The sequence below is a fragment of the Bison bison genome, unplaced genomic scaffold (genome assembly GCF_000754665.1).
Source record: "Bison bison bison isolate TAMUID 2011002044 unplaced genomic scaffold, Bison_UMD1.0 scf7180017864517, whole genome shotgun sequence".
NCBI classification, from domain to species: domain Eukaryota; kingdom Metazoa; phylum Chordata; class Mammalia; order Artiodactyla; family Bovidae; genus Bison; species Bison bison.
The window spans coordinates 7948378-7971462 of NW_011495070.1; the positions used below are offsets into that span (position 1 = coordinate 7948378).

Below are 23085 nucleotides of genomic sequence, written 5' to 3' on the forward strand. Positions count from 1 at the left end.
AAGGACTTCTACCCCAAAAGCTAAGTATACTCAAAAAAATCTGTTTCATATTAGGAAAAAAAAAATTTAATTTTAATAAAACCTGAGAGTAAGGAACACATTATTTAAGCACAGACTTCAATTACTAAAATGTACAGTGTGAGTCCTCTTGATCAGAACTCAATTCTTATACTTAATCCTAAAATAAAATATTCCAAAGTGATCAATTGATTACTAAGGAAAATAGTAAGAAGTGATTTATCTTTAGTTATTAGTTTTATTACCCAAGAAAATTAAAAGATGCTTTACTTAAAAAAAAAATTATTTATTTACTGTCTGCGTCAGGTCTCTGTGGCTGCACTGACTTTCCCCCTAGATGTGGCAAGTGGGGAGAACTCTCTAGTTGCGGAGTGCAGAGTGGAGAGAACACTGTGGTGGCCTCTCCTGTTGCAGAGCACGGGCTCCTGGGCACACAGGCTTTAGCAGTCGTGGTTCCCGGGCTCTAGCGCACAGGCTCGGCAGTTGTGGCATACAGGCTTAGCTGCTCCCCAGCTTGTGAGATCTTCCCTAACCAGGGATCAAACCTGTGTCTCCTGCACTGGCAGGCAGATTCTTTACCACTGAGCCACCAGGGAAGCAAGCCCCACTTTACTTTTTAAACATAAATTGGTTGGAGTCTATTTTCTTTGACTTCAGATAGCTAAGGCACATTATTACAAATCAAATTTCCTCAAGTTAACATTATTAATAACTAGCTGTATAACAGAAATGGGAACAGAATTTTAAAAAGTTTACTGTGGGATGGGAATAAGTGGTTATTACCTGGTAGTTAGGGTTATCTATCATTGGCGGTCTCCATATTCCTTTGTATTTCGGGTTATCTATCATGGGAGGGCTCCATTCACCACACCCAATCCGACATGCTGGGTTAGAAATATGAGGTGCCTCCCATTCTCCATCCATGTCTTCATTCCTTAGGGTATCAGAACAAAGCACATGGAGTAACCTCAAGACTCTCTTGTCAGTCATATCAATGGTAATGAAAGAACATGGAAGAAACAAGAAACTGACATCTGAAGGTGAAGAATGCTTACCAGTCAAAGGGTTTCTCAGCATTAGGATCAGGAATAAATTTCGGTTCATTATCAAGCCAGCCATCAGGTTTAACAGCACTTGAATCTACTATTTGGGCAGGTTCACTTTCATCCCTGTAAATACAGTATTTTATGCTAATTACTAATTATTCAAACAGTTAAAAATTCAAGTTACAGAATTCAGAAGGTACCAATAGGCACTTCCTACCTCTGTGAAAAGAAGAGAAGCAAAAAGTAAAGGAGAAAAGGAAAGATACACCCATTTAAATGCAGAATTCCAAAGAATAGCGAGGAGAGATAAGAAAGCCTTCCTCAGTGAGAAGTGCAAAGAAATAGAGGTAAACAATAGAATGGGAAAGACTAGAGATCTCTTTAAGAAAATCAGAGATTCCAAGGGAACATTTCATGCAAAGATGGGCGCAATAAAGGACAGAAATGGCAGGGAACTAACAGAAGCAGAAGATATTAAGAAGAGATGGCAAGAATACACAGAAGAACTACACAAAAAAGATCTTCATGACCCAGATAATCACGCTGGTGTGATCACTCACCTAGAGCCAGACATCCTGAAATGTTAAGTCAAGCGGGCCTTAGGAAGCATCACTATGAACAAAGCTAGTGGAGGTGATGGAATTCCAGTTGAGCTATTTCAAATCCTAAAAGATGATGCCGTGAAAGTGCTGCAGTCAATACGCTAGCAAATTTGGAAAACTCAGCAGTGGCCACAGGACTGGAAAAGGTCAGTTTGCATTCCAATCCCTAAGAAAGGCAATGCCAAAGAATGCTCAAACTACCGTACAATTGCACTCATCTCACACACTAGTAAAGTAATGCTCAAAATTCTCCAAGCCAGGCTTTAACAACATGTGAACTGTGAACTTCTAGATGGTCAAGCTTGTTTTAGAAAAGGCAGAGGAACCAGAGATCAAATTGCCAACATCCGCTGGATCATCAAAAAAGCAAGAAGAGTTCCAGAAAAACATCTATTTCTCTTTATTGACTATGCCAAAGCCTTTGACAGTGTGGATCACAATAAACTGTGGAAAATTCTTATAGAGATGGCAATACCAGACCACCTGACCTGCCTCTTGAGAAATCTGTATGCAGGTCAGGAAGCAACAGTTAGAACTGGACATGGAACAACAGACTGGTTCCAAATAGGAAAAGGAGTACGTCAAGGCTGTATATTGTCACTCTGCTTATTTAACTTCTATGCAGAGTACATCATGAGAAATGCTGGGCTGGAAGAAGCACAAGCTGGAATCAAGATTGCCGGGAGAAATATCAATAACCTCAGATATGCAGATAACACTACACTGTGGCAGAAAGTGAAGAAGAACTAAAGAGCCACTTGATGAAAGTGAAAGAGGAGAGTGAAAAAGTTGGCTTAAAGCTCAACATTCAGAAAACTAAGACCATGGCACCCAGTCCCATTACTTCATGGCAAATAGATGGAGAAACAGTGGAAACAGTGTCAGACTTTATTTTGGGGGGCTCCAAAATCACTGCAGATGGTGATTGCAGCCATGAAATAAAAAGACATTAACTCCTTGGAAGGAAAGTTACGACCAACCTAGACAGCCTATTAAAAAGCAGAGACATTACTTTGCCAACAAAGGTCGTCTAATCAAGACTATGGTTTTTCCAGTGGTCATGTATGCATGTGAGGGTTGGACTATAAAGAAAGCTGAGCACCTAAGAACTGATGCTTTTTAACTGTGGTGGCAAGAGTGAACGTCAACATTTTAGGAATCAGTAAACTAAAATGGACTGGAATGAGTGAATTTAACTCAGATGACCATTATATCTACTACTGCGGGCAAGAATCCCTTAGAAGAAATGGAGTAGCCATCATAGTCAACAAAAGAGTCCGAAACGCAGTTACTTGGATGCAATCTCAAAAACGACAGAATGATCTGTGTTCATTTCTAAGGCAAACCATTCAATATCACGGTAATCCAAGTCTATGCCCCAACCAGTAATGCTGAAGAAGCTGAAGTTAAACGGTTCTATGAAGACCTACAAGACCTTTTAGAACTAACACCCAAAAAAGATGTCTTTATCATTATATGGGACTGGAATGCAAAAGTAGGAAGTCAAGAAACACCTGGAGTAACAGGCAAATTTGGCCTTGGAATACAGAATGAAGCAGGGCAAAGGCCAACAGAGTTTTGCCAAGAGAATGCACTGATCATAGCAAACACCCTCTTCCAACAACACAAGAGAAGACTCTACACATGGACATCACCAGATGGTCAACACTGAAATCAGATTGATTATATTCTTTGCAGCCAAAGATGGAGAAGCTCTCTACAGTCAGCAAAAACAAGACCAGGAGCTGACTGTGGCTCTGATCATGGACTCCTTATTGCCAAATTCAGGCTTAAATTGAAGAAAGTAGGGAAAACCACTAGACCATTCAGGTATGACCTAAATCAAATCCCTTATGATTATACAGTGGAAGTGACAAATAGATTTAAGGGACTAGATCTGATAGACAAAGTGCCTGATTGACGAAGGTTCCTGACATTGTACAGAAGGCAGGGATCAAGACCACCCCCAAGAAAAAGAAATGCAAAAAAGCAAAATGGCTGTCTGAGGAGGCCTTACAAATAACCGTGAAGAGAAGAGAAGCGAAAAGCAAAGGAGAAAAGGAAAGGTATGCCTATTTAAATGCAGAGTTCCAAAGAATAGCAAGGAGAGAGAAGAGTCATGTAAGGTAGTCATGTATGCAGGTGAGAGTTGGACTATAAAGAAAGCTGAGCACCGAAGAATTGATGCTTTTGAACTGTGGTGTTGGAGAAGACTCTTGAGAGTCCCTTGGACTGCAAGGAGATCCAACCAGTCCATTCTGAAGGAGATCAGTGCTGGAAGGACTGATGTTGAAGGTGAAACTCCACTACTTTGGCCACCTGATGCAAAGAGCTGACTTAGTTAAAAAGACCCTGATGCTGGGAAAGATTGAAGGTGGGAGAAGAAGGAGACGACAGAGGATGAGATGGCTGGATGGCATCACTGACTCAATGGACATGAGTTTGGGTGAACTCCGGGGGTTGGTGATGGACAGGGAGGCCTGGCATGCTGCGATTCATGGGGTCACAAAGGGTTAGACCCGACTGAGTGACTGAACTGAACTGAACTACAGAGTATGTTAGACTTTGTTTTAGTTCACTTAAAAACTCATTCATCTTTTTATATTATTTGTTGAAGTAATAATATTTTGGCTCTATTGAGTTAAATAAAATATATTATTAAAATTAAAAAGAAACCATTCATCAACAAATATATACAGAAAGACTACTACATGTCAAGACTGTTCTAGGAGCTCTGTTTTATATAAATATATATCTGCTTTATTCTTAACAGTTTCATAGTTTTCTACTTTGTGAATAAATAATAATTTATCTATTCTCTAGGATATTTAGTGTTTCCCAAAACTTACTATAACAAATAATGCTACAATTAATATCCTGGAATATATTAGAAATTAGTAAGAAATTAGTTGTCAACTATATGAATTAAAAATTTTTTCCAGTTTCTCATGCATTTTTATGTAGTTTATGGTGGGCTTTTTTGTCACAGAAAAATAATTTATTTTCATGTAGCTGAAATTTATTAATATTTTCCTTTATGATTCTTCAATTTTATGCTGTATTTGGAAAGGTCTTCCCTACTCCAATATTATTTTTTTTTAACTCCCCATATTCTGGTAATTTTTATTTAAAAAATAACATTTAGAAAGTAAGCTCCAAAGTATATAAACATAGTCACAGTAAGTACAGAATAGAATTACTAATATAATTTTCATCTTTCAGAAAAGCAGGAATTTTATCTAGAATTTACATTATGCTTTTCCAAACAAAACTTGAATAATAGACTGAAATAATTTATATATGTGAAGACTGAGTAACAAAACTAAAATAATCAACTGTACACATGGAAAGACTTGTACTTTCCTGATATCAATATTATCTGAAGGTCTCTTAGGGCTCAGAGTAACCTGAGTTTAAAATTTAAGGGTCTTTTAGTACTTTATAAAACAAATTCTCACAGATTTCACCCATCATAATGAGACTGGTATATACAGTTTTTCTCTTTAAGGGCAAACCTATGTCCCATCCTTACTCTTTATAGGCAGACAAATATGAAGCAGTTAGAAACTACACACATACAAATATAGTCCTATCTTTTCTGACACCATGAATTCATGGAAGTGATACACTGGTAAGTGACTACTTTTTTTTAAAGGTACTGTTATTCCTATTTTGCACAAGTTCCTTCCCTCTTATACTATTTTCCTGAAGGTAAAGACATTTTCATTGCTAACCAGTATCCCTCTTTATTTACAAGAGTTAACAAGGTAACACTTGGTTTTCCAGGAGCAACATTCCATGCTTTCAATAGGTGGTAACCTCAATGCTTACAAACAACAAGAACTTGAAGAGGAATAGACACTTTCCCAAGTGAGGTACACAGAGAGAAACTGGTTTAAAACAATGAATAGATCCTCAGTGACTTGTTTAACAACCGTAAAGCAGTCTAACACATTTTTCAGTGGCATCTCCTCAAAAGAGATGGGGATGCATACACAAATACTTAGAGAAATAGTGGCCAAGTGTTACCCATTAGCAGTATAACATTACTTGAGAGTAGGCTGACGTGGGGTAGCTCCTCTTGGCCGCGCTTGTGCGCCCTCGCAGCCGCCTGCATCCAGGGTAAGGAGCAGCGGCTGCGCTTTGCTGGAGCAGCCGTGAAGAGATATCCCATGTCCAAGGTATGAGAAACCCAAGTAAGATGGTAGGCGCTGAGAGAGGGCATCAGAGGGCAGACAGACTGAAACCACAATCACAGACAACTAGCCAATCTGATCTCATGGACCACAGCCTTGTCTAACTCAATGAAACTAAGCCATGCCGTGTGGGGCCACCCAAGACAGGCGGGTCATGGTGGAGAGGTCTGACAGAATGTGGTCCACTGGAGAAAGGAATGGCAAACCACTTCAGTATTCTTGCCTTGAGAATCCCATGAACAGTAATGAAAAGGCAAAATGATAGGAACTGAAAGAGGAACTCCCCAGGTTAGTAGGTGCCCAATATGCTACTGGAGATCTCCAATACTTTGGCCACCTGATGCAAAGAGCTGACTCATTGGAAAAGACCCTGATGCTGGGAAAGATTGAGGGCAGGAGAAGAAGGGGACGACAGAGGATGAGATGGCTGGATGGCATCACCGAGTCGATGGACATGGGTTTGGGTGGACTCCAGGAGTTGGTGATGGACAGGGAGGCCTGGCGTGCTGCGGTTCATGGGGTTGCAAAGAGTCGGACATGACTGAGTGACTGAACTGAGACTGAAATACGTTTAAGACATGCACTGCAAAACCTACAGCAACCAGTAAAACAAGAGACTACAGAGGAAAAGCCAAAAGGCCAACAGAAAGAAAAAACAGAAGGCTCAAAAAACTAACTCAATTCAAAGATAGTCAGGAAAAAAATTTTATAAAAAGCCACAAACTATATGGGACAAAGAAAAAACAAACAGCAAGACAGCAGGTTTATATCTAACTGTATCAATAACTGCATTAAATGTAGATGATTTAAAACATTCCAATTAAAAGGCAAGACCCAAATACAGTTGACTACAAGAAAATCACCTGAAAAATAAAGGCATATACAGGTAATGCTCAAAATCCTTCAAGGTAGGCTATACAATACATGAATTGAAAACTTCCAGATGTACCAACTGGATTTATAAAAAGCAAAGGAAACCAGAAATCAAACTGCCAACATCCACTGAATCATAGAAAAAGCAGGAGAGCTCCAGAAAACCTTCTACTTCCACTTCAGTGACTATGCTAAAGCCTTTGACTGTGTGGATCACAACAAACTGTGGAAAATTCTGAAAGAGATGGCAATACCAGACCACTTTACCTGCCTCCTCAGAAACCTCTTTGCAGGTCAAGAAGTAGAACTGGACATGGAACAATGGACTGGTTCAAAATTGGGAAAAGAGTACATCAAAGGCTGTATATTGTCACCCTCTTTATTTAACTGATATGCAGAATACATTATGTGAAATGCCATACTGGAAGAATCACAAGCTGGAATCAAGATTACAGGAGAAATAACAGCAACCTAAGACATGCAGATGATACCACTTTAATGGCAGAAAGCAAAGAGGAACTAAAGAGCCTCTTGATGAGGGTAAAAGAGGACAGTGAAAAAGCTGGCTTGAAACTCAACATTCAAAAAACTAAGATCAAGGCATCCAGTCCCATCACTTCATGGCAAATAGGTGGGGGAAAAGTGGAAACAGTGGCAGGTTTTCTTTTCTTGGGTTCTGAAATCACCATGGACAGTGACTGTAGCCATGAAATTAAAAGATGCTTGCTCCTTGGAAGAAAAGCCATGACCAACCTAGACAGCATGTTAAAAAGCAGAGACATGACTTTGCCTACATAGTCAAAACTACGGTTTTTCCAGTAGTCATGTATGGATGTGAGAGCTGAACCATAAAGAAAGCTGAGTGCCGAAGAATTGATGCTTTTGAACTGTGGTGTTGGAGAAGATAGTTCAGAGTCCCTTGAATAGCAAGGAGATCAAACCCATACATTCTAAAGGAAATCAACCCTGAATATCATTGGAAGGACTGATGCTGAAGCTCCAATATTTTGGCCACCTGATGTGAAGAGCCGACTCACTGGAAAAGACCCTGATGTTGGGAAAGATGGAAAGGCAGGAGGAGAAGGGGGTGTCAGAGGATGAGATGGCTGGATGGCATCATCGACTCAATGGACGTGAGTTTGGGCAAACTCCGGGGGATAGTGAAGGACCCGGAAGCCTGGCATGCCACAGTCCATGGGGTCACAAAGAGTCAGATACAACTTAGCAACTGAATAACAACAACATACAGGTTACAGGTAAATAATGGAAAATAATATTCAGTGGAACTATGATTAAAAGAAATGGGAGTGCTGATCTAGTATCAGACCAAGTAGATTCCAAGACAGAGTAATTATGAATTTATAAAGAAGAACATTTCATAATAATAAAAAGCTCAGTTCCTCAAGAGGTCATGAAACACTGTGAATTGATCTAGTGATCTAGACCTTCAAATTACACAAAACAAAACAAATAGAACTCAAAGGAGATAAAGACAGAGCTACAATCATAGTTGAAGGCTTATTTTCTCTTCCCAATAAGAGAACAGGCTGAAAACCATTAGGAATACAAAGGCTTTAGAACAACACTATCAACCAAGCTGATGTAAGTGACATTTGTAAATGTTTTCTGACAACAACAGAATTATATTGGGAGTTAAAGTGAAAATTATATCTGGAAAATCCATAAATAATTGACAACAAAGTAACACTTTAAAAAATATGTGAATCAAAAAAGAAATCACTAGGGAAATTGTAAAACAGTATGAATGAATGTTCTCAGAAATAGTAGATATTTGTGGAACATAGTAAAAGCAGTGCTGAGAGAAAAATTATAGCTGCTTCTATCCGAAATTATTTTCTACCTTAAAAAAGCAGAAAAAGGAAGTAAATTAAGTCCAAAGTAAGAATAGAAAAAATGCCAACAGAAACTAAAACCAAAGCCCGTCCTCTAAACAGCTCAATAAAATTGATAAACCTGTAGCTAAACGTATCAAGAAAAAACCTGATGCAGAAAAGAAAGAGGGGGTATCAATATGGACATCAAATGGATGCCAAAAGTAGAACAATCAGACATCCATATTTTTGAAAATTAATCTTGATTTATATCTCACACTACATGTAATAACAAACTTCAAACAGAGTTTTAGTCAAAATTATTTGTCTAGAAAACAAAAAATCTTTGTCACATTTAGGCATAATATCTTAGGAAGATGCAAAAACCATGAATTATCAAATACTGACAAACCGGACTTCATAAAAATTTAAAACTTCTGCTGTCTACTAAAACAATTATGACAAGCCCCAGCGTGAAAGGCGGTGTTTGCATCCTGCTGCTGCTGCACGTGTGCTCACCATGTCTGACTCTGCTACAACTACACGGACTGGAGCCCACCAGGCTCCTCTGTCCAGGGGATTTCCCAGGCAGAAGACGAGTGGGTCGCTATTTCCTTCTCCAGAGCATCGTCCCAATCCAGGGGTCGAATTTCTGTCTCTTGCGTCTTTTGCCTTCGCAAGCAGATTATTTAATGTAATGTAATGTAACTAGTGTCTCCTGGGAAGACAAGCGCATCCCATATAGTTTTATAAGATGCTGAGGATATGGCTATTTAAAGCCAACTCATCATTAACTGCAACGACCACAACTATGTAAAATATGCACACACATACATAAGATCAAACCGGGAACAGAAATTAAAGCGCTGCTGCTTTAGACTCATGGTATTCTTTTCCCCACAGCACTGAAAGAATACAAAATAAAATATGCATGTTGGAAGTATACATTATATATATTTATATATATATATGAAAAGGGAACAAAATTAATTAAAATGAAAATTAAGATAATTAAAAGGTAGGAAGTGCAAAAATCCATTTCAGAGAAGTATTTCTCTTAAAAGTCAAAAATAAGTATTTCTGATGTTTAAAAGAATATGTTTCATTGGTTGTAAACGTCACTTGTATGTTACATTTTATTACTTTGTGCCAAACAATGCTTTGCTACTGAATTCTTTGCTTACCAGTCTTCTGGTTTGACAGCAGAAGCATCAGGGATTTTTGCTCTTTCATCCCAATCATCAGGTTTTTCATCAGTGGGATCTTCAATTTCTTTGGGAGGATTGATAGGAGGAACCACATCCTCTAGTAGGCTTCCTTTGTTTACAACTATCTGATCAATTAATACTTCAAATGTGTCATCTGGATTCATCACTGAGGACCAATTTAAACATATTACACTTATCATAATGATAGACGTGTTAAAGATAATCTTCTAAATAAAAAAACTACCCTAAACTTCATGGGTAAAATTTTCTCTCAAGCAGAATAGAGGAATTAACAAAGTATTAAATCAAAATATGCAAAAATCACTAGATATAATGTTTTCTAAAACCAAACATAAAATTTTAATAATAAAAATTTAATAAAATGCTCCATTACTTCTCAAATAAAAAAATACCCAATTGCTGACTCAATTTAGGACTCACATAACCATTCAGCTTTAGTCTTTTATAGTTACAGAATACAACCCAATCTTCACTATTTTACAATAATTTTTTGAAACGACCTCAAACTTTAAAAGTTGCAAGTACATATAAAGAACTTCACTTTTTCTTGAATTACTTGAGAGTAAGTTATTGACCTCATTCGTATCATCCCTGAATGTTTTAATGTACATTTCCTAAAAACAAGGACATCCTTCTATATAACCTTAATCTAGACACCAAAACCAGGAGTTTAACATTCACACACTCCTATGATCTAGAAATCTATAAAACTCATCGGCATTTCAAATTCATTGATTCCTACATTGTAGTGTAAAATATCTTAAGGATGATTGAAAACACTCCAGCTCATGCTTTGGTATGTTGTTTCGAGGTAAACTCTAGCTCTTTAAAAGTTACCACATCAGAAGTTTCATAAGGACTCCTGTGATTATAAAAACAAAAGGAAAGCTCTCTCCCCCTTCTATAAACATGGGGTGGGGAGTCACTGAGCACAATTTTTATCTTTGGAAAGAATGGTAGATAAAAAGTAATAGCTTAACATTTGCTTTTAGTAAAGTAAGTTAAGGAGGTGGTGGTGGCAGTGGTGGTTTAGCTGCTAAGTCGTGTCTGATTCACTCTGGAGTAGGAAGGCGCTTCCTTCTCCAAGGGATCTTCCCCACCCAGGGATAGAACCTGGGCCTCCTGCATTGCAGGCTGATTCTTCACCAGCTGAACAACCTGGGAAGCCCAGTAAGGAAGTAGGAGCTGTCAATAAATGTCAGGATGATCCTGACTTAACTAGCCATGTAGACAACCACTTTCTGAAAAAACATTACTGAAGTAATCTCCAGAGGTTTTCAGTCACAACAATGCCAAATTGTTTATTTCAACATCAAATATTGCAATTTATATACAAATTCAAATAATGCAAATGGAGACTCAGTGTTTCCCCCCTTCTCTTTTTTTCTCCACCATTTTCTATTACAGCTGAGACTATAAAACTATATTAGTACACAAAGGAAAAAAGCACAACTAACAATAATAAGATCTTAAATGCAAAAATGTACTAGACTCTAATTCAAAAAAGGCATTTCTCAAGAAAAAACCCTGAAAGAGTATTTTCTGACTCAATTTTGCAACTCAAGTATTTTAAAATTACAGTAAATCCAAAAAAAGCACATGACAATTACATCACTTTGACATCTTTGTCAAAAATCTTTAGCCAAAAAACTTTCCGTTTAGAAAACGGCTTTAAATATTCTAAATGAATTCACCACAAAAGGCACTGTATTATAAACTCTTTTTAAGGGAGTCTGTAAGGTTCTTAGAACAACTACAGAATAATGTTATGAAAATATAATACAGAAAGGTTTTTTAAAAGGAAAAAATTCCTTTAAAAGTGGATAATCCTAGCACAACAAACTTTTTGTGTATCATAGTAAGAAAAGCAAATGTTTTAAGAATTTGCTTGAATTTTAATTCCAGCTCTACCAATTACTTTTGTTTCCTAGGGCAAGTTACTTAAATTAAGGCAAAATAAAAACTGCTCACCTCACATGACTGTTCTAAACAAAGAGCCTAGCACAGAGCATGGTGCCTATCAGGTGATTAATAAAAGTTAAGACTTCTCTAAGCTTTTGGTTTTGTTTGCATAATTTGTCTAGTGGCCATCAGAATGCGCCTCCAACTTTTCTTTCTTCCCCCATTTTAATATTATAAGCTGAACATTTTCATAGTTATCTTTTTGTATTGTACTGCATAGAAAGAAAACCACCACTGCAACGTTTGAGCTGCTTGCAATTTACAGTATATTTTCACACACAGGTCATTTTCTTCCTTCTGGATTATTTCCTTTGGAAAAATTCCTGAAAGTCGAATTGTGTCCTCTGATATATATACTATCATATTGGTTTTGACTAGGTTTATACAAGGTCTAATTAAAATTCATTTTTTTTCTGTTCTAGTTATAATTTCTCATTATTTCTATGTTTTAAGAGTTTACCTTACATTCCCCCAAATGTCCAGTACTATTTTCCAATTTCAGAGAAAGGTCTTTGATATTAACATTAAAAATAAAATTGGTCTCTGCCTTGGCAGACAAAAAGGAATGTTTCTGTAACTGCAGTTTTGAGGAAGAAAGTTGATACATGTTAGTCTTGGATGGAGTTGTCCTGTTAGGTTCTGACATGCTTGGATTTTAAGAAATCATAGTACCTAACCATCTGTACTGGATGAGGAGAAACTCCTGGAAAGAGGAGAAACTATCCTATATAATGTTTCTCCCAGTCAATGTACACTCAAACGTTATATATAATATAATGTTTCTCCCAGTCAATGTACACTCAAACTCCTAGCGGCAAAAGTAAAGCTAAGTATGTTAACAGATGGTTGCTGAATGCCTTCCCTTTAACTACCACCCAGGCAGGACCCAACGATGACAACTGCCTATAGAATAAAGTCTAATGTTAAGGATTTCTCCCTCTTTAACCTTATTTTCCGGTTTTCTATTCTGTCAGCATCGCTAATGTCAGGGTACCCAAAATATCCCTTTCCTCTCCTATGTTCCACATGGTATACCTAAACTTAAGATTAGGTCAAATAGAATCACCTTCCCCAGGTTTTCCCGAAGTTTCTTAACTGAAAGCAGCATTGCTTTTGAGCTCTTAACTGTATCTCATATGGCGCTTTCCTTTCTGCCTGTGCTGTAAGTATGTGTGTCTGATTTTCCTAAAAAGATAAATCCTTAACAGAAGAGCCTTGCTTGCTTCTCCCAAAGCACTTGCCATGAAAATACTGGTAGTCAGCAAATACTTTTAAATTAATGAATGAATTAAAAGGATATACCAAGGGTATAAAGATGAGTCTTCCTGTCTGTGAAGAACCTTTTAAGGTCTACATCTGGAGGTTTGGCATGTTTTTCTTCAAAAACTCCAGTTTTGGGATGTTTATGTCTGAAGATAAAATGAAGTTTATAATCTTCTCCACATTTATCTGGCCCAAACATAATGGTATAGGATGTTTTATCATAGAAATTTTCCTTCAAAGAGAGATGAGTATTAGGATTAGTCCAGAATTGAAATATTTAATGAATTTCTCTATTCTACCCCATTGGGTAGAGTTCACAAAGATGTATTAAATGCTAATTCACCAAAGAGTTAGTTGACACATTGACAATAAAGGATGTGGAAAAATGACAAGTTTTATTTAAAAACAAATTTTTTTTTCTTAAAATGCACACACTACTTCCATTTTGAAGATGGAGGAGAGAAGCTGGAACCACTTTAACAACATAATAGGCTTTAATCACTCTATATAGGTCTGTATTAATATCTTACTAAGAAAATTAAGCATAGAGAAAAACGTACTGTGACTGAAGACTGCAGTGCTTACTTAGGCACTAGTACTATTCAGTAAGACACCAGAAAGCGGTGCCCTTTAAGCACAAAGTGAAGAACGGGGAGTGACTTGCTCCCCGTTTCACCACTAGTCGTTCCTCTTCGGGATTCCCTGGTGGCTCAGATGGTAAAGAGTCTGCCTGCAATGCGGGAGACCTGAGCTCAATCCTTGGGTTGGGAGGATCCCCTGGAGAAGGAAATGGCAACCCACTCCAGTATTCCTGTCTGGAAAACCCCATGGATTCATTTGGCATGGCCTACTGGTTAAGAGCATGGGATCTGGCATCAGATACTGAGGTTCAGATCCCACTGTTGCCTTTAAACCAGCTGTGTGTGGCCCTGAGCAAATCTTCCAACCTCCCCGTAGTTCTATTCCATCACCTCTGATGGGGATAATAATAGTACATACCTTATAAGGCTTCTCTAAGGATTAACTGAGTTAACCAGATACAGTGTTTAGAAAACCACTTGGCACCTGACTTTATTATTGCCACTGTACCTTCAGCTGATTGTCACCTCACAACGCCTAAGAGTTGCACCATAAACTACAAATGGCTTCCCCTTGACCTTATCTAAGTAAACGAATCCTTTAATGTTTCATATCCAGGAGTTCTGACAAATATCCCATTAACACCTCATTCGTTTTATATTTGTTATATGCAGAAATTCTGACACAGCCTCCTGTGGGAGGATTCTATAAGAAATGTCTCCAAACTTCAAATGGTTCTAATATAATCTGCTTCATTATGAACTTAACATTTTTAAGTTAGTAAATTTTTGCAGACTGCTAACTCCTGAGCTGATCTGCCTTTTTAATTTGATTCTTTGGCCATTTTGTTTTGCTGCTTTGCTCCATTATCTTACTTCTCCTAACAAAACAAACTTATGATTATTACTTTGTAAAGAAAATAACTGTTAGTTGATCTCTCGGTGACATTTACAAGCACCAGGTTATATTTAATTTTATAGACTTGGCAACCTTTCTCACATCGCTAAAGATTACAGAACTGACGCCATCAAGTAACACGGCTGTGCATGAAACTTGAAGGCACATGGAAAAGCCATATAAATTCATCTTGGATAAAAATTTCCAAAGTTATTTTTGACTTCAGATGAAAATAAAAATTTCAGTTGTGTCAATTACTCCTTAGAAATGCTTATTAACTTTAATAAGGCTTTCTTAAACATTAAAATATCATACCAGATTCAAACCATCAGTGTCTGCTAGGAGTTTAATGTATGCACCTCCACAATCAATACCATCTTGAAAATTTACTTCATATCTAAATGAAGGGAAAAAGAATCATACTGCTGATAAATAAAAATTACTAATTGCTCTTCAAAATCTAATGTATTACTCTCAATTCATTTAAACACAAACATTTACATTACCAGAAAGCTCACACAAAGTACATCCACAACCTGTGAGGAACAAGCAGAAAGGCCTTTTCCATGAACATCCTTAAAATACTGAAAATAGAATGACTATAAACAACTATAGAAAAGCCAATTAATTTGCTGAAATAAATTTTTTCATCAAAACTGTTTAATTAAGAATAAGATACTTTGATTAAAACTTTTAGCAGGAAACTTCAAGTTAAAATAGGTACATACTATACATACTCTTTATAAAGTGAAAAATGAAGACTATGGGGATCACAGTTACAGCACAGGTTTCTGGGAAACTGCAAATGACCTTAGCTATTCAGTTCAATAACTAATTTGTCTTTTAGTTCAGCTACACCTAAACCAGGTTTAAAAAGTTGTACATTTAATTAAATAACCCCAGCAAAGAGATTTTGTAAACCTGGACTATTTCAGATCTTAGCAGCCAGGAGGCAGGGGAAATATAGTGTAACAGCTAAGAAAGCAAACTGACACGGCAGTCTTCTCATGGATTTAACAACACTAATTCTCATCACAAGTTCTGGTGTCTTGTTTAGGCAATAGACAGTCTTACTGAACAATATGTAGAAGAGATTTTCAGTAAATTGGTGAATTATGTGTGACAAAAGTCAATGAGGAAATGGACATCAAAGTGAAAAACAGTGAAAACCAAAAATGTTATGACTGCTTTAATGAATTAAAGCAAAAGCAGATGAGAACCAGAGAAGTAACAGGATATAGTGATAATTTTAATAAAAAATTAGTTTAAAATGTTTCTGAAGAGACTTCAGTGACAAAGTAAAACTAGCATACAAAACTTTGACAGTTTGAGCCCAATTAGTAATATGCATTTTATACAGAAAAGAATAGAGAAAATACAGTAAAGTTTTAAGTGATAATCTCTGAGTTGCTGGGTGATTTCTCCTCCCTACTTTGTATTCTGCTTTATTTCTCCAGATTTCTACAACAGTGGTTACAAGCAAGCACTCTGGAGTCAGAAAGACCTGAGATTTGTTCTTGATTTTGGTAGGCCCTGGCTCAAGACACAGCACTAAAGCTCTGGCCTCCATTTGCTCATCTATCATGAGGGAGCACTGCCCACACCTCCACCTCTAAGGACTGTTATGCTGACTAGAAGTCGTCCTGCACAGTGATGGGCCAGTAAATGCTCAAAAATGTTAGCTTGTTATGATCAGAAGAAAAGTTTTGTTTTGTTCTTTTTTCACGTCTTAAATCAAGGAGTTTGTTTTCCTCAAGGCCTTATCAATATTTTTATTTTAGCAGTAGCTGATAAACTTTTCCTTCATGAAACATATCTTTGAAGAGCATGAAGTAAAAGAAATGGTGTATAATGTGAACTAAAGGTAAATATCTGCGACTCTTAGAGCTTTATTATAGGTGATCTGAGGGTTCTGTGAAAAGACCTAGAGATAACAATTGTATAAATTGTCTTTATAACTGTAAGACAGTTTTGCTATCTTATTATGCATGGACTTGATCACTATTTCATACGCTGCATACTTTCAGATTTTTCACATCATTAACTTGTGCCTAGTGTAAACAGTTCACAATGAATTCGAGGATCAGTGAAATGTAAGTCATAGAGCTGGACCGACTGCTTGCTGCTAATCTTAAATCACACGAAAACTGAGGACAAATGCCGAGTATATGTTAACCCTCTTCTCTTTAGAGAGCCATTTTCTAAACTGTCCTATGAAATAGTAATTATTGTTTAGGGTGGAAAAAACTTCTGTGGTCAAATATGTTTGGGAAACACAATGTTCAAATTAAGAACAGGTTTTTTATGTAGAACTCTCAAAATCTTTAATGGGCAAATATGCTTCCTTATCTTTAAGGTTCAGATATTCTTAGTTTCTAAACCTTATATGACCATATAATGCATATTAATAAGTACATAATTTGGGAAAAGCAGTTTTAAAGTTATGTCTTAAATAGTTCATATTTATGAGTTATACTATATTTATAGTATTTATAATAGTTATAAATAGTATATAATAGTTTTTATAGTATTTATAATAGTTATAAATAGTATTTATAATAGTTAATACAAAATTTATTTTATCTATACTATTTCATTTTATATTATCCTTCTTTGAATTGTTTTCAAGCATATCAAAGACCACTATTCAATTCTTTTTGATTCTCCTTTTCTTTTTTCAGTTCACAATTGCTTTAATACTTTTTTAGACTTACTATCTTTGCTTCCAATCTTGTAAACTATCTTTCACTTACTTGCCTAGCAGTGATTTATACTTTCTAAAAATACCAAACTTGATTCATTTTACTCTGGAGAAATTAAATTTTGTATTATTTTCCTTTAACCTTTCATTTAAGCCACAAAATATTAAAATAGAAAATTATATTCACCTAAATTCAACAGAATAAGATTACTTTCAAATTTTCAAGAAGAAATAAATACAAAACTCTGAATAATGCCATAATATCAAGCTCAAATATTAAATCCCAGTAAATACTTATGGTAATATTCTTCATTTGATTAAATGGTTGTATACTCTTTTGACATCTGATATTTTAAATTTCTTGAAATAACAATGCAACTAAATCAAAGCATCAGAGCCAAAAAATTAAACCAATTATACCAAATGCCATATTGTTTTACATTTTTAAAACACAAAATGGCATTTTAGTTATACCACGCAAGCAGATATTTAACATGCTAACAAAAAGTTTAAAACAAATTTATAGTTAGTAAGCTTATACTTAGTAGTACTTATGCTGTAATTAACTTTGGACAGCCCAATCTTCCGATATAAGATAGAAAATAACATTTCTACATTTCCTTTTCACTGTTTTTAATATGCATTTCATTTGTTTTGTAACTGTATTTGTACAGATCTATTTTGGATTTATACCAGTATAGGTGAAACAAGCTTGAGGAATTAATACTTGATTTTACAGTAGTTACACATGCAAGCAATACCACAAAACTAGCGTATGCCATATTTTGAGGGAGGGGAGAGGAAGACTCTATGAGAACACAGACCTTTAAAAGGGCATTTCCTCTTTAAAACAAATTTGCTGCCTTTGAATCTTATCACTGGTTCAACAGCAATATTTATAGTTCTATTTAAAATATATTGAAGTTAATATATCTCAACAGCAAGTCAATTTGAAGTAAAGAGTTCAAACAAAATGATGATTTTAATATGCACTATATAGATTATGCTGGTGGAATATTGCATATTATAGCAAATGTTATATTAATATAATTTTGCAACAAGTCTCCGTTTCATTCAAAACCTCAGGGTGTTTGTGCGTATACACACATCGTGTATTTAAATAAATGAAATGGGAAAGGGAAATCTGAATTTTTATACCCATATTCAGAAGCCAAATTATACAGAACTAAAATAAATGTTAGAAAAAGTATTCAAAACATAATAAAACTTACTGAACTACCAGAGGTTTATCAGCAAAGATGAAGGGTTTTGCTAACACAGCAGATATTGCATGATGCTTTGCTCTAGATTTCAACACCAGTCCTCGATCACCAGGTATTCGATTTTCTTTCAATTCTTCTATTTCCCATCTTCCTAAAATACAAAATCAAGCAAGTTAAACTAAAACCAAAAACACTGACTTAAAAATTATCAGAAATGGTAACCAATAAGATTTTTCCGTGAAGGCTGATTTTGGAAAAATAAAATCACATTTTAAATCAGGAACTAGTACCTGCACTTGTATGTATGTCTGCTCTCTTTTTTCTCCTAAAATTGTGGGAACTATTGGGTTGGCCAAAAACATTCAGGTGTTTCTGCAACCTCTTATGGAAAAACCCGAATGAACTTCTTGACCAACTCACTAATAAACAACAGATATTAGAGCATTTAATTAAAGGACCTCCAAAGCTGGCTTAATTTGGATTTCTCTGAAAGACTGTAATCATTGAAACCACAGAATTTGTTTGTCTCATAGGGTCTCATTGTATTTTTAAAATGAGTTATTTTTAAATTACATAGGAGACAAAATACCTCTTTAACACAAAATGAATTTGCCTCAGTCTATGTATTTTGAAATTCATGGTGTCATCAACTACTTTGCTTACTTTGCAGAAGTTATTGTAGTGATTTAAATTTTATTTTAAAAATTGTATGCCCAAAGAACACAAATTGCAGTTACTCTTTCTGAGCTAAGCCAATCAGTTCTCAGAACTTTTGGCCAAGAAAGTCCTATAAGCTAGATTAGCACTAGGCCGCAGCAGAGCAACGCTGAGTGAGGCCCTCTCTGGCTGGACTTGTCCCCATTTTAGATCAGGAAGCTCCTGCAATTATATCATGGGATGCATACAATACAAAGATGAATGGGTCATCTGTTGCCTCAAAGTTGTGGGCTGGACTTTCCTCCTTTTAAAACAGTAAATAACTAATTTATATTAGTTTGTATAAAACGTTCCAATTTTGAAAATTAGATGTATTGCCTATTCCAAGAAAATTTAGTGAACGCTGGCTATTTTCCAGAATTGTGCCAACATGAAATATGGGCACTTCTGAATTTACCAATGCACTTTATATACATTTTTTTCTTTCGAAAAAACAACAGGACAAGAACCTGAACAGTCTCACTAGTCAGAGAGGGGTGTTTTGGGGTCTATCATTGTGCACACTTTCTTGGGCTTTCAAAAATTCATTTTTTCAACTTTTCAGGTTTGTTTTCCTTTTTGTCCCCCAACTTGGATATACTAAACTTTTCTTAAAAAGGTGAATTCATTTTCTTTTCTCACACTGATGAGCATCTGTATTATCACTACTAACCTTTGGCTTGACCAAATCACAAAGGCCTTCTTTTAAGAAGTAACAACTATATCTTTAGGGATTTTAGGATATTGATAGTAAAGGAATTTTTAAAACTACGTTGTCTTTCTTTTGTAATTACGTGCATACATTTATCAGCCATGAAAACGTACTCTCTAAAAGTACTACTTTAATTTTAGAAAACCTGTGACAAGGTGATTATTCCTCAAGGACAAGAAGTTTTTCCAAACTTCAAATCAGTAGTAACTTTTCATTAACCAATCTTTACTCAAGGCCAGGCAATGTGAACTCTGATTTAAGTAAAATCTAGAAAAGAATTCAAACAATTTTATAAGATAGCCTGAAAATTAGTCACTTAAAGAACTGGTGATTATTTAAACAGCTGTATTTTTATTAATAACTTGATCTGACAATTTAAGTAAGTCTCCCTCAAATGCAAACCCTGTTCTCCAGCACATAATGTTTCTCACAGATTGCTCCTGAAAATCTAACAATTGGTTTTACTCAAGGGGCACTTGACAGAAGCTGTGATTAATTACTGTTGCTGCTGCTAAGTCGCTTCAGTCGTGTCTGACTCTGTGCGACCCCATAGACGGCAGCCCACCAGGCTCCATCGTCCCTGGGATTCTCCAGGCAAGAACACTGCAGTGGGTTGCCATTTCCTTCTCCAATGCATGAAAGTGAAAAGTGAAAGTGAAGTCACTCAGTCGTGTCTGACTCTTCAAGACCCCATGGACTGCAGCCCACCAGGCTCCTCCATCCATGGGATTTTCCAGGCAAGAGTACTGGAGTGGGGTGCCATCGCCTCCTCCGGTTATTAATGACTATAAATACTAAATATTCCTGCAAAAAAATTGATACTGGTCTCAACTAACCACTATATAAAAGACATTGCTAACATTTATATACAAAATGCCACTTTCAGGACCTGAATCTTTAATAAGAGATTCTGTATTTTTCAAAGGTGCTTTCAAGAAATTGAAAAGTCAACCAACCATACCAAATCTAATATGCTAAAAAATTATTTTGTGGATAATTATGTTTAATAAGACTATGGACCAAACTTAGGTGTTGTTAGTAAGCCCATTTTTCACTTGCTTGCTTGAGTTCTAATTTAAAGCTGAGGGAAAATTCACCCATTTAAGCACTAAGAGTCATTCTGTCCAGACTTAAACTCACTTCTAAAATAGACCATAACCTAATTTTAGGAAAATTCTATCAGTGGATACTTCTAGAATAAAAACATACAGCATACATCTACCCAATGTTGTTCTAAAAAACTGTAAAGTAAGCTAAACATAGATGTTTTAAGTCAAGCATTCTGTTTGATGGCATGTATTTCTGTGGGTATTATTTTAGGTACAGTTCTATCATTCTCTTTTCTAAATGAATTCAGATGACTAAACTCAGTGTTGTTTGTGCTGTGCGTATGGCAGAGTTCCTTCTGGAGTTGAGAAGCAGATGTATTAGGATGGAGAACACAGCACGGACGACACGCAGGCATGATCTGTATCTCACACTAATAGACACTATGGAGAGGGAGAGGGAAGGAGACAGTTGGCCTCCTACACACGCTGTTATCTGTTCTGTTGTTATTCTCATGTAACTCCTATTGGGATCTGAATGGGGGGTCACATCCTTATGGATCTTAGGTAGTCTGTGAGAGAGGAAATTCGATCCTGCTTTACGATTTAACAACTGAGGAGACTGGTTTTAGACTAACAGGAGGAAGAAATTATTTCATCATACTCCAGGAGAGTCCTGTTAAGGAAGAAAAGATGACCCTTGCTAATAGGACTTTTCTTTCTAAGGGTAAGCCTGAAGATAACCTATCAGAGACACGTTATGGGCCTGGAGACGGTGGCTCCAGGAGCAGCCACATTTCCTGTAGCTCTCATAAACGCCCCCTGTCTTGCACCCGCTAGGAGGATCATGCCATGAGTTACAACTTAACTGAAGTGGGCCTACGCTTGAGATGAAACAGTAGAGAATAGCAGTAGCCTGGGAAATCCTGCAAAAGACTAATTGCAGGGAGAGAAAATTCAACTGTTTAAGAGTTAGAAACCTGGATGGTGGCTTAAGTATGGATTACTCGGACTTCCAGAAATACTAGAAAGGAGACAAAAGACTGAACATGTATTGTGAAGCAGGATGGATCCTGAGGCCCCATATATATATTTAACAGAAATATAATCTCAAAAGCGCATGCACTCTCGGTCATCCTTGTTATGTTGAATATTTAAATAATACTGTACCATCATATATAGAAATCTCCGCATCTATATCATCTTTCTTTGCTTTTGATAATACCCACCTATAAATAAAATCAAAAGAAATATATATCATTTAAAAGAAAACTAACAATTTATAGATACAATGTGTATCAGAAATACAACAAAAGATTATCCAATAGTCCCTTTTCACCCTAGAGGCTAAATAAGGATGTCTATTTACTATCTTGCAAAGAAAGTGAAAGTTGCTCAGTCGTGTCCAACTCTTTGTGACCCTGCTGCTGCTGCTGCTAAGTCACTTCAGTCGTGTCTGACTCTGTGCGACCCCATAGACGGCAGCCCACCAGGCTCCATCGTCCCTGGGATTCTCCAGGCAAGAACACTGCAGTGGGTTGCCATTTCCTTCTCCAATACATGAGAGTGAAAAGTGAAAGTGAAGTTAGTCAGTCATGTCTGACTCTTAGCGACCCCATGGACTGCAGCCTACCAGGCTCCTCCGTCCATGGGATTTTCCAGGCAAGAGTACTGGAGTGGGGGACCCTATGGACCATATAATCCATGGAATTCTCCAGGCCAGAATACTGGAGTGGGTAACCTTTCCCTTCTCCATGGGATCTTCCCAACCCAGGGATTGAATCCAGGTCTCCCACACTGCGGGCAGATTCTCTATCAGCTGAGCTACAAGGGAAGCCCAAGAATACTGGAGTGATTAGCCTATCCCTTCTCCAGTGGTTCTTCCCATCCCAACAATCAATCCGGGGGTCTCCTACATTGCAGGCAGATTCGTTACCAACTGAGCTATCAGGGAAGCCCAACTATCTTGCAAAACTAGAGTTAAATTAAATTTGGAATCTGCAATTTATTTGCTGTATGATCATAGGTGAGCTTCCCTGGTAGCTCAGTGGTAAAGAAACTGCCTGCAATGCAGAAGACGCAGGTTTGATCCCTGGAGAAGGGAATGGCAACCCATTCCAGTATTCCTGCCTAGGAAATTCCACAGATGGCGAAGTCTGGTAGACTACAATCTTTGGGGTCATAAAACAGTCAGACAGAATTTAGTGACT

The 23085-nt window shown here is 36.7% G+C and overlaps 1 protein-coding gene across 1 annotated transcript in view; it reads right to left on the bottom strand.

The window, feature by feature from the left end:
- The window catches only part of CLGN (calmegin), a 47040-nt gene that overhangs the window by 8738 nt on the left and 15217 nt on the right, over positions 1–23085 (bottom strand). Inside the window, exons 3-9 of the mRNA XM_010830314.1 lie at positions 22046–22104; positions 18431–18572; positions 14813–14894; positions 13061–13253; positions 9752–9941; positions 1074–1187; positions 802–952 (exon numbers count right to left, since the gene is read on the bottom strand). Coding sequence (XP_010828616.1) covers positions 802–952; positions 1074–1187; positions 9752–9941; positions 13061–13253; positions 14813–14894; positions 18431–18572; positions 22046–22104 — 931 coding nt within the window. The remainder of the gene's footprint in view (positions 1–801; positions 953–1073; positions 1188–9751; positions 9942–13060; positions 13254–14812; positions 14895–18430; positions 18573–22045; positions 22105–23085) is intronic.